This window comes from Dermacentor silvarum, chromosome 7 (assembly GCF_013339745.2).
Source record: "Dermacentor silvarum isolate Dsil-2018 chromosome 7, BIME_Dsil_1.4, whole genome shotgun sequence".
Lineage (NCBI taxonomy): Eukaryota > Metazoa > Arthropoda > Arachnida > Ixodida > Ixodidae > Dermacentor > Dermacentor silvarum.
Genome location: NC_051160.1, coordinates 163,991,404 through 164,005,742, shown reverse-complemented (window position 1 = coordinate 164,005,742; position 14,339 = coordinate 163,991,404). Strand labels below are relative to the sequence as shown.

Genomic DNA, 14,339 nt, shown 5'->3' with positions numbered 1-14,339 from the left:
TAGCGGCTCCTGAAAAACACGGCGCTGGGGGCTGGCTATCGAGCGGGCGGAGAAGCACGCGAACTTCTTTCTTTCCGTGCCTGCCTCTTAGCACTGTACCCACTACTGCTGGTGGCAATATATATATATATATATATATATATATATATATATATATATATATATATTCTAATGCGAACACAGCACAAGAGAGCAGCGGGCAGCGTTGGCAGCGTCTCTCAACCAGAGCGGCTCAGGCAAACTCGAGCTCGCGCTTCCCGGATGACTGGCGATGTGGCTGCAGCGCCGGGCATTCGTCTTCACTACAATCACCCCCCATCGGAAAAGGAGCCATCCTGGTGACTCATGGTGAACATAGAATCAAGGGGTCATAATACGGCTTCAGGCTTTGTACGTGGACGGTTTCATGACCACGACAGCGTTGGTCCGTAGGTGGCGTAACAGGCTCGACAATATATTTCACAGGCGATGTCTGCGCTACAACACGGTAGGGTCCTTGATATTTTGATACAAGCTTAGATGAGAGGCCAGCAGGAACGGCAGGAACCCAAAGCCACACAAGGGAGTCCGGAAGAAAGTGACAATGCGGGTGATCATCGTCACGTCGAGATTTTTGTTGCCATTGGTCGACGGCTGTAAAGGAACGGGCGAGTTGACGGCATTCCTCGGCGCGGCGGGCAACTTCAGAAATGGGTGTACATTCGGATGAATCGTGTCTGTACGGAAGAATGGTGTCGAGGGTAGTCGAAGGTTCACGGCCATACAAGAGGAAGAATGGGGAAAATTTTGTGGTTGCCTGTGGTGCAGTGTTGTAGGCGAACGTGATGAATGGCAGAATGAGGTCCTAATCAGTGTGATCAGAGGTGACGTATTTGGAGAGCATGTCGCCAAGGGTGCGGTTAAATCTTTCCGTCAGACCATTAGTTTGAGGGTGGTAGGCGGTGGTGGTGCGATGAACGATCCGACATTCAGTAAGGAGCACGTTTACGACTTCGGAGAGGAACACAGATCCTCTATCGCTCAAAAGTTCGTGAGGTGCACCGTGACGGAGAATGAAGTTTTTCAATAGGAAGGATGCGATATCACGAGCTGTGGCAGCAGGCAGAGCGGCTGTTTCTGCGTATCGCGTCAAGCGGTTGATGGCGACGACTATCCAGCGGTTTCCGGAAGCCGTGCTCGGAAGGGGTCCATACTGGTCAATCCCAATGCGATCGAAGGGCCTGGCAGGACACGGCATTGGCTGTAGTGGACCAGAGACATGCTGAGAAGGAACCTTGCGGCGTTGGCACTGAGCGCGCGAGCGAATGTCCTTGCACACAAAGGTGTACATGCCACGCCAATAAAACCTGGAGCGAAGCCGGGTGTACGTCTTGATGACACCCGCGTGTGCACACTGCGGGTCAGTGTGGAAGGCAGAACATATTTCACCACGAAGATGTCGCGGTATGACGAGCAACCACTTTCGGACGTCGGAGACGTAATTTCGGCGATAGAGAAGTCCATTCCGCATTTCAAAGTGCGAAGCTTGACGGCGCAAAGCTCGAGAAGGTGGAGGCACAGTCGACGGGTTAGGAATGAAGCGGATAATTATAAAAGCACTAATCCAGGCATCCTTGCGTTGCTCCGAAGCCATGTCGCAGCCTGCTGGGAACGAAAGCACTTGGTCAACGGCAGAGAGGCAGGCATCGCTTTCGGTTGACATGGGCGAACGGGAAAGCGCGTCGGCGTCGGTGTGGCGGCGGCCAGACCTGTAGACAACGCGCACGTCGAAATCTTGCAACCGCAAAGCCCAGCGAGCTAATCGACCTGAGGGGTCCTTCAATGTGGACAGCCAACAAAGTGCATGGTGGTCTGTAATTACGTCAAAGGGGCGGCCATAGAGGTAGGGTCGAAATTTACCAAGAGCCCAGATTATGGCCAAACATTCCTTCTCCGTAACGGAATAATTTGTCTCTGCTTTGGTGAGGGCGCGGCTTGCGTATGCAACGACGTACTCGTCGAACCCAGATTTGCGCTGCGCGAGCACAGCGCCGAGCCCAACACCGCTGGCGTCAGTGTGTACTTCGATCGGAGCACTCGGGTCGAAGTGACGCAGTATAGGCGGCGATGTTAATAGACGACGCAACTCTTGGAAGGCATCGTCACAGGCAGGGGACCAGGCGTAATTGTTCAAGTCGCTCCGTAGAAGCTGATTCAAGCAATGGACGCAAAAAAGCGATGGACGCATTCAGGTGATGGACGCAAAATTCCGAATGAAGCGGCGAAAGTAAGAGCAGAGGCCAAGGAAGCTGCGAAGTTCTCGTACGGAGGAAGTTTTGGAAAATCAGCAACTGCACGGAGCTTGGCCGCGTCAGGAAGAATACCATGTTTAGATACGACATGGCGAAGGATGGTGAGCTGACTTGCGCCAAAGTGGCATTTCTTCAGGTTGAGCGGAAGGCCGGCGGCAGTTAGGCACTGTAACACTTCCTCCAGCCGACAGAGATGGGTGGGGAAATCGGGCTAAAAAAAACCACATCATCTAAGTAGCACAGGCACGTTTTCCACTTGAGACCACGCAACAGGTTGTCCATCATACGCTCAAATGTTGCTGGGGCGTTGCAAAGCCCGAAAGGCATGACACGAAATTCATATAGGCCATCTGGTGTTACAAAGCTTGGCCGTTTTAGGTTGGTCTTCGGGTGCCATGGGGACTTGCCAATAGCCGCTACGTAAGTCGATAGAACTCCGCGCCTTGGAGACAGTCAAGGGCGTCGTCAATTCTCGGAAGAGGGTAAACATCTTTACGAGTTATTTAGTTAAGACGACGGTAATCGACACAGAATCGAGTCGATCCGTCCTTCTTCTTAACAAGAACAACGGGAGATGCCCAGGGGCTATCCGAAGGCTGAATGACGCCGCGCTTCAGCATGTCAGCTACTTGGCCATCGATGACACGGCGCTCTGTCGCGGATACACGATATGGCCTTTGTCGCAGTGGCGCACTAGTACCCGTGTCGATGCGATGACAAACAGTTGACGTGCGGCCCAAGGGAACATGCTGGCAGTCGAAAGACGAACGGAACTTGTCGAGAAGGCGTAGAATCTGGGCGCGTTGGGAAACAGTCAACGCGTCGGCGATGGAGCCATGTAAAACATCGGGCAAAGTCTGCTCCTGCGCGGGGTACAGGTCATTCCGGCAACCTCATGAGTGGTGATGGAACCAGTTGTCATGTCAATGATGGCAGCAGGGTTGACACACTGAACGCGCGGCCAACGCACTCCCCACGAAGCAAAGTGAGAGGACAGGACAATTGGTTGGAGACGCGCAGTCTGCTGATGCCGGCATGAGCGTCCCAAACAGCGAAAGGCAGCGGGGAACATTTGCGACGAGCGAAAATGGTGGACGGCGTAAAAAGTGCGCTGGCATCAGCAACAAAGTTGCATGACACTGTGGCTAGGGCAGAAGAGTGCGGTGGAATTGTAACGTCTTCGGCAACAAAAACTTTATCGTCAGGTTCACGAGCGTCAAGGAGCGGGGCGTAGCACGGCGTTTGAAATTCCACCTCAGCACGAGAACAGTCGATGACGGCCTTATTAGTGGAAAGGAAGTCCCAGCCCAAAATAATATCGTGGGAACAAGAACACAGCACCAAAAATTCGACGATGTAGAGGAGGCCGTTGATCACAACACGAGCAGTACACGCAGCTGCAGGCGTGATGCGGTCTGCACTGGCAGTACGAAGGGATACGCTTGACAGTGGCGTCGTAACTTTCCTGAGCGAACGGCAAAGTGTGGCACGGGAAAGCACGTCGGCGTCGGTGTGGCGGCGGCCAGACCTGTAGACAACGCACACGTCGAAACTCTGGCAAAGCTTAATGACTTGAGAAACTGTGTCAGTGCTTTTTGACAGCAGCATATGAAAGGCATCGTCGGAAATGCCCTTCATGATGTGACGTACCTTGTTCCCCTCCGCCATCGTCGGGTTGACACGCCGGCAGAGGTCGACGATGTCCTCTATGTAGCTGGTGAACGTTTCACCAGTTTGCTGGGATCGGCTGCGCAGGCGTTGTTCAGCGCGAAGCTTGCGCACGCCAGGGCGGCCGAAAACGTCTGCAATGCTGGTTTTGAAGCGAGCCCATGTGCGGAGATCGGCTTCGTGGTTTCGAAACCACAGCTTGGCAACGCCCGACAGATAGAACATCGCGTTGTTGAGCTGGTGGGTGTCGTCTCATTTGCTAGTGTTACTGGCGCGTTCATACGATTCCAGCCAATCTTCAACGTCTTTCTCATCGGTGCCGCTGAAGATGTCAGGATCCCGCTGACCCTGGGCACCGGCACATACGATGGCTGGAGTAACCGGTAGGGATGTCGGGCTGGGGTCGTCAGGCATGACGGACGGCAGAGTTCGGGTGCGTAATTCCAGGTTGGGGGATACCGCCGCACCTCCACCAGAATCTAATGCGAACACAGGACAAGAGAGCAGTGGGCAGCGTTGGCAGCGTCTCTCAACCAGAGCGGCTCAGGCAAACTCGAGCTCGCGCTTCCCGGATGACTGGCGATGTGGCTGCAGCGCCGGGCATTCGTCTTCACTACAATATATATATATATATATATATATATATATATATATATCAGCGCGGCTACTTAAACGAGGGCAAAGCCGAAGAAGGGACAAGAGTAAGTCATGCTGTTATAAACTTTCAATCATTCTGGACCGACCAGCCCGATATTTATTATTACCGTTCTTCCTTCAGCTGCGCACATCGCTCAGTAATGTTCGGCTCTCAGACGAACGTCAGTAAGAAGTCATGGCTTGTATATAGTATTACCGCGGAGCACTGCCACGTGATATATACACATTTTTATCCACATTAAGACAACACGAAATAAAGACAACAAATGGCCAACGTAATTCAGTGATACACTTTCCTTCAAACATTTTTTTTTTTGCAGGACTCGTGGTAGCCTGCAATACCCCGCAGACGTGGGTGCGTGCCTCCCTTAAGGATCGTCATCATCAGCTAGCCTGGTCTCACACCTGGAGGGTCTCCATAAGTACGTAAGTGAGTGTATGTACGTTGCGAGAGGAATCTGAGATCGAGACGCCTGAAAGCACAAACAGAACAGAATCACCACTATAGTCATGCTAAATAAGATCGACATAATGTTAGTCGAGACGTCAGTCAATACACATTTGTCCCGCACCGAGGAAATTCGTTTCACACAGGCGTCTCCTGGCTTCCAGTGCTCTCGGAGAGTGCCGCGCTCTTGGCGCACGGCCATAGTTCCTTGTATGCCTGCCTGTACTCGCGACTCATGCAGATGTATATGATCGGGTTCACGCATCCCGAAAAGTAGAAGGTCAGGTATGCGAATACCTGGATGCTCGGGTAGTTGTCCAGCAGTCGGAAAGCCTTCAGCACCAGCAGGGGTAGATAACAAAGGGTGAATGCCGCGAATATGGCAAACACCGTCTTCAGCAGCCGCCAGTCTTTGGCGATGCGGCGTTGCTGCCGTTGGGCCTTCTCCACGGAGACCGGTTCGCCGGTGCCTCCCTCTTGCTTGGCGAAAAGTCGCGCCACGAACGCCGCTGACTTGTGGTTGGTGCTGTACTGGCGCAGGTTCCGCTGCGTCTTGCGCACGATCCAGTAGATGCGGCTGTAGCATATGACGAAAGACGTGGCCGGCAAAAAGTATGCCACCATGAAGAGAAATGCCTTGCTGCTGCGTCCGTTCTTCGGGACCACGCTGCAAGTGCCGATCTCGGCGTCCCAGCCAAAGCGGCCCCAGATGCCGGCTGTGGGCCAGATTAGTAGCGACAGCGTCAACAGCCAAGTCGCAGTGACGACGAGCAGGTTGTTGCCTTCGCTGAAGGCGCGCCCGTACAGCCGGGGTTTCACTATGATCACGTACCGGTTGATGCTGATGGCCATGACTGTGAAAATGGATGCGCCAGTGTTGAAGAACCGGCTCACTCCGTACGCTACGCACAGGCCATCACTGTACACCCAGCCGGCGTTCCAGAAGACGGTGGCAGCCAGCGGCGTGCTCAGCGCCGAAAAGAGAAGATCGGTGAAGCACAGGTTCAAGACGAGCGCTGTGGTCGCGTTCTTGAGAAGCTTCGACGAGCGCAGCAGTGCCGCGATGGAGACTGCGTTGGAGAGCACGCCGAAGACGGCCATGAATACGAGAGCCACGAAGCCGCCGGTTAGTATCGGTCGCGGGTAGTCTACAAAGCGTAGCACTTCGGCCATTCCGTCGGTCGTGTCGTTCGCGTCGGCGGTGACATTGTCGGGGGCCATGGACGGGATTTCACTCGAGAGAGGAGTGAACAGGATAGCGGTGGCGTTCATGCTGCTTAAGATCCCTCACTGGACGCCCCTTGCTGGCTGTGATAGGACCGATGGGCATCAAGACATGACCTCGTTTTGCTGCGCAGAGAGGAAGTGTACGCGTCGAAGCGCGGCCTCGCCTTCTAGTTCCCGTCGTCGTCCGGAATACACGTGCGCATGTGATAAGACCCACTTCCGCAAGTAGCGAGGTTGGCGCGACACGCTGCCTGAATGCCTCTCAGAACTCATGGGCTTTTCTGTAAAGAGCTGCCTCCGGTCACGTTGACTCAGCGTCAGAGGCTTGCAACGCCAGGCTCTTGTGACGCGATTTCATCGGGCAAACCCAAACACGAACGCGCTTTCTGAATTGAGCGGAAGTGTCCTAACAACGTTTGCGCTCTGTGTTTTCCAAATCATGATTTCTCTCGTCTCAACTCAATCGCAAGGAACATTCTTGCTTCATCTTAAACTACTTCTTTCTATTTACAGGTACAACGTGGGCGATCGCTTGCTCGCATCATTTCAATTTGTGACTGTGTTCGATTAGTGTTACCTTTAAAGGTACACTGCCCCACACCGAGTTTTCTTCACATTGAAAATATGTGATGCCACTTCGAGTTTGGCTTGTTTGTGTCATACCTGACGTTTGTAATATATTTTAGCCAAAATTTGATCGACACAAAGCGCGTGGCTCTAAGGTGGAATCAGTACGCCGGCTAAATGCAGTCTAGGTTCTGAACTAAGCTATACTCACTGTGAATCTAAAGGAAAATCAAGCGAATATATCACACAAGCCATGCAATCATCAAATGACGAACAAACATCGACAAGCAACTTTAAAAGACGTCACTAGAGTTCACAGAACCGGGGGGGGGGGGGGGGGGGGGGCAGTTGCTCCCACAGGTTCTAAACCACACACTCAAAGCTGTTCCGACCGTGGAGCCTTGCGGGATCACGCTTCAATGACGTGGTAAGCTACCACGCTACTTCCTTTTCTGCTAATACAGCTCAAGGTTTCACATTTGATGTTTCACGTAAATGTGCTATGGTGGTGTACCCGCCGTGGTTGCTCAGTGGCTATGGTGTTGGGCTGCTGAGCACGAGGTCACGGGATCGAATCCCGGCTACGACGGCCGCATTTCGATGGGGGCGAAATGCGAAAACACCCGTGCACTTAGATTTAGGTGCACGTTAAAGAACCCCAGGTGGTCCAAATTTCCAGAGTCCCCCACTACGGCGTGCCTTATAATCAGAGCGTGGTTTTGGCACGTAAAACCCCATAATTTGATTTTAAACGTGCTATGGTGGTTACATGGGATGGCGTCAGCGTCAACTGATCGACACAGACTCCGGATGAGGCACAAAACACGACAAATAGGCCGAGGGCGCTGTAAGCGAACAAGATAGGGAGTGCCTATTCTCCCGAGAGCCCGGGTTCCAGCTTTGGTCTCCCCGTAGCTTCATTGGTGTTATGGAAGCGCCTCTTGATATGCAGAATAACGACACGTTTTTTATACTTAGTGTTGGAAACAATGCTTTGCGGAAGTACTTATCACAATAGGGGTAGCCGCACGCGGTAGATAGCCGGCTGCTTGCAGTTGGTGACATGTATTCTTTCTTTGAAAGCCTTGCTAACCCGTTAGTTTGAAGTTGTCATACATAGTGCAATCTGTGTGGTCTCACTATTAAATCTGCGGAGATTCTATCAGACTGCAGCGTCCATTTCTCTGCACTGCGCTTGGTCAGTGGTCGTTGATATATTGTTACGGAGTTGTGAAGAAATGGCTTTATTTACAAGAGATGGATGATGGTGACCGCGCAATCTGGCCTCCAAGCACTTTGTTCTTCTCTTCTTCCCAACTGCTTTATTTGAGTGAGTGAGTGAGTAAAAACTTCATTGAAAATAAATAAAAGAAGGCGCGACGGAAGGCACTGGCACGAGCGGCTCGCTGGGCTTGGTCCAGAAGAGCAAATTGGCTCTTCCGGCCCTCGTCCGCAAGCCATGCCTCCCACTGCCTATTCCTCATGAGTGTATTTTTAGTACTATTGGGCTGTCTATGTGCGGAGGCCTCTTGGGACACTCCCATGCGATGTGTTTTAGTGTGGGTGTGTCTGTGCACCACGGGCACTCGCCAATGAACCTCGTGGGGTGTATTCTGTGTAGGTGGTGCAGGTTGGGGTATGTATTTGTCTGAATACGACGCCAGTCCCTCTCCTGTTGGCTGGTTAAATTCGAGTGAGGATTTCCAAAATGTCTGCGCTCTTGTCTTTGCTGTAACAGCATGTCACGAGAATTCGGTGGAGGGTCATCGCTGGGCTCTGCCGTTGCTCGGATATTTAATCCTCGAGCAATACGGTCTGCCCTCACGTTCCCTACAAGTCCCTCATGTGCCGGACACTATATGATATTGTGGCGCCCTACTAGTTCATTGGCCAAAATTTTTATTATTGACTGGGGTGCCGTCCCATTTAGAAACAGGGGGCAAGCTGCTTGTGAGTCGGATAATATAACAACCGAATTGGTTTGTTCTTGTATGTTCGTTACATTCCCCCACAAGCGGACGAAGCCCGTAGGGCGAGTCAGGGGGGATCAGTAGGGTAAAAACGTTTCATGCCAGCAACATGAGTCACCTGCGTTCTGCTTGATCGCCGGCCATTACCCAGGAGGCGAGCTATTACATAACAAAGTTCACTCAAGCGCTCCAGGACAACGTAAGGGCCGGAATACTGGGGCAGGAGCTTTTGACACAAGACCCGCTTGCGTTGCGGTGTCCAAAGAAGCACCAAGTCGCCTTTGGTGAACGATACTGGTCCGTGACGCTCGTCGTAGCAGTCCTTTGAATGGTGTTGCGAGGCCAAAGTACGAAGACGGGCTATTCAGCGGGCTTCTTCAGTGAGGCACACAACTCTTGACACAGAATCATCGTCGTGCAGAATAATGTTTAAGAAAGTATCAACAGGGCTTCGCGGTAACCTTCATAGAGGAGAAAGAATGGGCTGTAGTTCGTGGTTTCGTGTTTCGCCGTGTTGTTGCGTAAGTTATGAAGGGCAGCACGTTGTCTCAGTTCTTATGGTACGTTTGTTTGGTTTGTCCTTTCAACAAGGTCATTGGTTTGTGGATGATACGGCGTGGAGTGACAGAACTCCGAAGTGCACAGACGTAGTAGTTCCTCAACGACGTCTGCGGTGAACTGGCGCCACGGTCACTGGCGGTCACACGGTCACGCGGCGGGCCATGACGAAGGACTACAGAACGCAGCAGGAAGAGTGCCACGCAGGCAGTGGTGGAAGAGGGTATGGCTGCAGTTTCTGCATACCGTGTGAGATGGTCCAGGTAAATGATTAGCCAATGGCTCTTATTGTTAGATAACGGGAATGAACACAAAAGGTCAATGCCTACTTGCTTGAAAGGTGTACTGGGTGGTGTCAGTGGCCGCAGGGGACCTGGTGGGGAATATAACGTACACACAAGCAGCAGTTGGAAAGAAGAGAAGAACGAAGTGCTTAGAGGCCGGATTGCGTGGTCACCATCAATAATCTCCTGTAAATAAAGCCATTTCTCGACGTCTTTGCCCGGTTTTCCGGCGAAGGGACGTACATCTTGTAGTTGTTGGACGGAACTGGCAGGGGCTGTGACAGGCCGTTGCTCTTCCATGTCGCTGGAAATCTCCAACTCCGCTGGGTTCGGTGAAAGTCCAGCAAGGCGGTGGCTGCGACTAAGAACTCGCGTTCTAACCTCTGTCTTCGGGTGTCGATTACCCAGCACCTCCACCACAACTGTTACGGAGAGTTGTGAAGAAATGGCTTTATTTACAGGAGATGGATGATGGCGACCGCGCAATCCGGCCTCCTACCACTTCGTCCTTCCCTACTTCCCAACGGCTTCTTGTATGTTCGTTACATTATGTGTGCGAACCCTAGCATGACGGAAGCCGAGCGCGTGCGACACATATTAAAAGGCATTGGGTCTGTCCCGTTCAACGCCTTAATCGTGCAAAATCCGGCTTCTGTCCAAGACATCACTGCCACGTGTCAGTGCCTGGACGAGATGCAGTCTCTTCGTCTTCAACATGACAGCAGCGATCCTCAGGTTCCCCATTCTTCAGATCTCCGTGCTCGCATCCGCACCATCATCCGCGAGGAGCTTCAAATATTAGACCTGAGGCGTTCACCTGCTGCCTGTGCCCCAACCCCCACCTTCGACTTGCGCGAGGTCGTAAAGCAGGAGTTGACAGCGATGACTACACCCACGACGCATCTTGCTCCGGTAGCGCGCCCCTCACCTACTTACGCGGATGTTGCTTCGCTCTCCACCCCTACCGTGACCTCCGTGTCTCCTGACGTTACCTATGACCATTTGGCTTCGATGGGAACCAGAGCACTTGCTGCGCCATCCTACCCTCAGTGGCGTCCACCTCGTCCGGTTTGTTTTTACTGTGGTATACGCGGCCATATATCTCGCTTCTGCCGCCGTCGCCAGCAGGATGAAAGACGAGGCTATGCTGAGCACGAGAGAGACCGCACTCGCCGACCAGACTCCTACTATCCCGGTTCGTACTCGTTCCCTCAGCAGCGTTCACCGTCTCCTCCAGCTGCTCCCAATCTGCCTCATAGTTCCCGTTCGGCCAGACGTCGTTCTCCTTCGCCTTACCGGCGCTCTACATCGCCGCTTCGCCCCACTTCCCATCTTGCCGACCAGCACTCGGAAAAATAACTGTTGCAGTTTTTGGAGGGGAAACTGCTTCCTATCGGTCTTCAAAAATTCCTCCTGTTCGCCCGGCCAACATGCTTTATGTAACTGTTGAAGGTGTTCCCGCGTCTGCTCTCATCGATACCGGTGCCGCCGTTTCTGTTCTTCGTAGTGATCTGTGTGCACGGCTCCGGAAAGTGAAAACGCCTTATCTTGGACCTATTCTGCGTGGTGCTAATAATGCATTCATACACTCCGACGGCCAGTGTACTGCTCGTGTTTTCATCAACGGCATTCGCCACCACATTGAGTTTATCGTGCTTCCAACGTGTATCCATGAACTTATCTTGGGTTGGGACTTCCTACATTCTGCTTCAGCCGTCATTTCATGTAGAGAGGAAGTTGTCCACCTCGCGGATACAGCGCTTGCACCTGTTACAGATTCTTCACCTTCATGCGTGAACTTGGCCATTGATGAAGACTACGTCCTGCGTCCTGGTCACGAAGACGTTGTATCCGTAACATCCCGGCAGATCGCCGACGGAGACACTCTAGTCGCCCCTTCTTCCCGCTCTACTTCTCGTGGAATCCTAATTGCCGCCTGTCTCGTCCGGTTTTGACGTGGCCGCGCCCTTCTGTCTGCCTGCAACACGACCCCAGATGCTGTGATGCTGCCCAAAGGGATGACTGTGGCAACCCTCGCCGACACTCAACCTATCTCTATAGTCACGCTTTGCCCTTCTTCATCGCCAGCACCTACCTCGGGTTTGGATGATTCCTTCCCTCCCCCAGCCGTGCTTGGTTCTGACCTAACCACCGCACAGTCCGAAGCCTTACTGGCGGTCTTAGCGAAGCACAAAGCCTGTTTCGATAGCTGCTCCCCTGTGTTGAGCCAAACTTCTGTGGCTTCACACCGCATCGAAACCGATGGTTCCGCTATCATACGACGACGCCCCTATCGTGTCTCGCCGTCCGAACGGAGGGTCATTGAACAACAGGTTGCTGACATGCTTGCGCGGAAGATAATTAGACCTTCATCTAGTTCCTGGGCTTCTCCCGTGGTTCTGGTAAAGAAAAAGGATGGCTCCGTTCGCTTTTGCGTCGACTATCGAGCGCTCAATAAGATCACACGCAAGGACGTATATCCAATACCTCGAATCGACGACGCTTTGGACACACTGCAAGGGGCGGAATATTTCTCCAGCCTTGATCTTCGATCAGGATATTGGCAAATTCTGATGAACGAGACTGACAAAGAAAAGACCGCATTTGCTACACCAGACGGACTTTATGAATTTAACGTGATGCCTTTTGGACTTTGTAACGCTCCCGCTACATTTGAGCGCATGATAGATAACGTACTTCGTGAACTAAAATGGAAGACCTGCCTCTGTTATCTGGACGATATTGTCATCTTTTCGTCTAACTTCAGCCAACATCTTCATCGATTAGACGAAGTTCGCAAGTGCCTTGCAAATGCTGGTCTCCAGATCAATACAACAAAATGCAAATTTGCAAGCAAGACTATAAAAGTATTGGGCCACGTCGTCTCAAAAGATGGCATCCAGCCAGACTCCGAAAAGATTAGTGCTGTTCTCCACTTTCCTCGGCCCCAGCACCAGAAAGATCAACGTAGTTTCCTCGGCTTGGCTTCATATTTTCGTCGATTTATACGCAACTTTGCTGCCATAGCAGCTCCTCTACACAAGCTACTGGTTACCGGTGCCTCTTTCACATGGACTAACGAATGCGAATCAGCTTTTCAAGCTCTTAAGCAACATCTTACTTCCGGACCAGTGCTTCGCCACTTCGATGATCGAGCCCCCACCATACTCCATACTGACGCAAGCGCACAAGGTATTGGCGCAGTACTTCTGCAACGTAATGCAGCCTCTAAAGAGCAAGTCATCGCATATGCCAGCCGAACACTTTCTCCAGCTGAGCGGAACTACACCATTACAGAGTAAGAGTGCCTGGCTATCGTCTGGTCGATTCAGAAATTTCGCCCATACCTTTATGGCCGCCACTTCACCATCGATACCGACCATCATGCTCTGTGTTGGCTGTCATCAATGAAAAACATGTCAGGACGCTTAGGACGCTGGATACTCCGCTTGCAGGAATATGACTTTGCAATAACGTACAAGTCTGGAAAAAGTCATCATGATGCAGACGCATTGTCTCGCTGCCCACTCTCGCTCTCTCCCGGTAACGCGCCGTCGCCTTCCCCACCACGTCGTTCCGATGCTACGCCTGCCTCACACCAGCTCTCGATAACGCCCCTGGACCTAGCTACGCTTTCATCACGCTCTGATCTCGTCTTGCTTCAGCGGGCCGACTCCTACTGTCGAACTCTGATGGATCGCCTTAGTGGATTCGCCGAACCACCCAACAGCCGCTTGCGACGCCAACTTCGACAATTCCGCCTGCAAAGTGGCGTGCTGCACCGCTACGTTTATCACCCAAAAGGTCACCGGTGGGTCCCAGTTCTACCTCGCTGCCTTGGCCGGCGCGTATTAGAGGCACTTCACGACGACGCATCGGCTGGCCACTTAGGCTTCCACAAGACTTACAACCGCATCAAGACCCACTGCTTCTGGCCTGGCCTATCCACAATGGTGGCCAAATACATTGCCTCTTGTGCGTCATGTCAGCACAGAAAACGTTCGACATCCCCTCCAGCCGGCTTACTACAACGTCTCCCTTGCCCGGACACACGTTTTGAATTTGTTGGCACTGATTTATACTGTCCCTTGCCTTTGACACCCTCTGGTCACCGTTGGATTGTCACTTCGGTCGACCATTTAACCAGATATGCCGAGACTGCCCCTCTGCGAGCCGGTACAGCGTCTGAGGTTGCTGACTTTTTCTTGCGCTCCATCGTCTTGCGCCACGGGGCTCCTCGCGTTCTTCTGACTGACCGTGGCAAGGCGTTTATTTCCCAAGTTCTCGAGGAAGTTCTTCGGGCCACTGATACCGTGCACAAATCTACTTCTACCTATCATCCGCAGACCAATGGCCTCACTGAGCGCTTCCACCGTACGCTGTCTGACATGATTTCCATGTACATCCGGCCTGACCACACTAACTGGGATAAAATTATTCCTTTTGTGACACTCGCCTATATATATAATACTGCTATTCAACGGACTACCGGTTACAGCCCTTTCTTCCTTGTATATGGAAGATCTCCTTCCACCATATTTGACAGAGAATTCTTTTTAGCACCTTCTTCGCCTACCGCGTCCCTTCCAGAAGATTTTGCCGCCAGAGTTGCACATTGCCGTCAAATCGCCCGGCAAAGCACGGAAGCTACCCAAGCTGAGCGCAAACG

General features: G+C 52.3%; 1 protein-coding gene across 1 annotated transcript; it reads right to left on the bottom strand.

Annotated features, from left to right (window-relative positions):
- Positions 1-4,652: 4,652 nt before the first annotated feature.
- On the bottom strand, positions 4,653-6,414 carry LOC119458647 (G-protein coupled receptor moody). Its single transcript, XM_037720506.2, has one exon. The coding sequence runs from the start codon at positions 6,334-6,336 to the stop codon at positions 5,203-5,205; it is 1,134 nt and encodes a 377-aa protein (XP_037576434.1). The 5' UTR covers positions 6,337-6,414; the 3' UTR covers positions 4,653-5,202.
- Between the last annotated feature and the right edge of the window lie 7,925 nt (positions 6,415-14,339).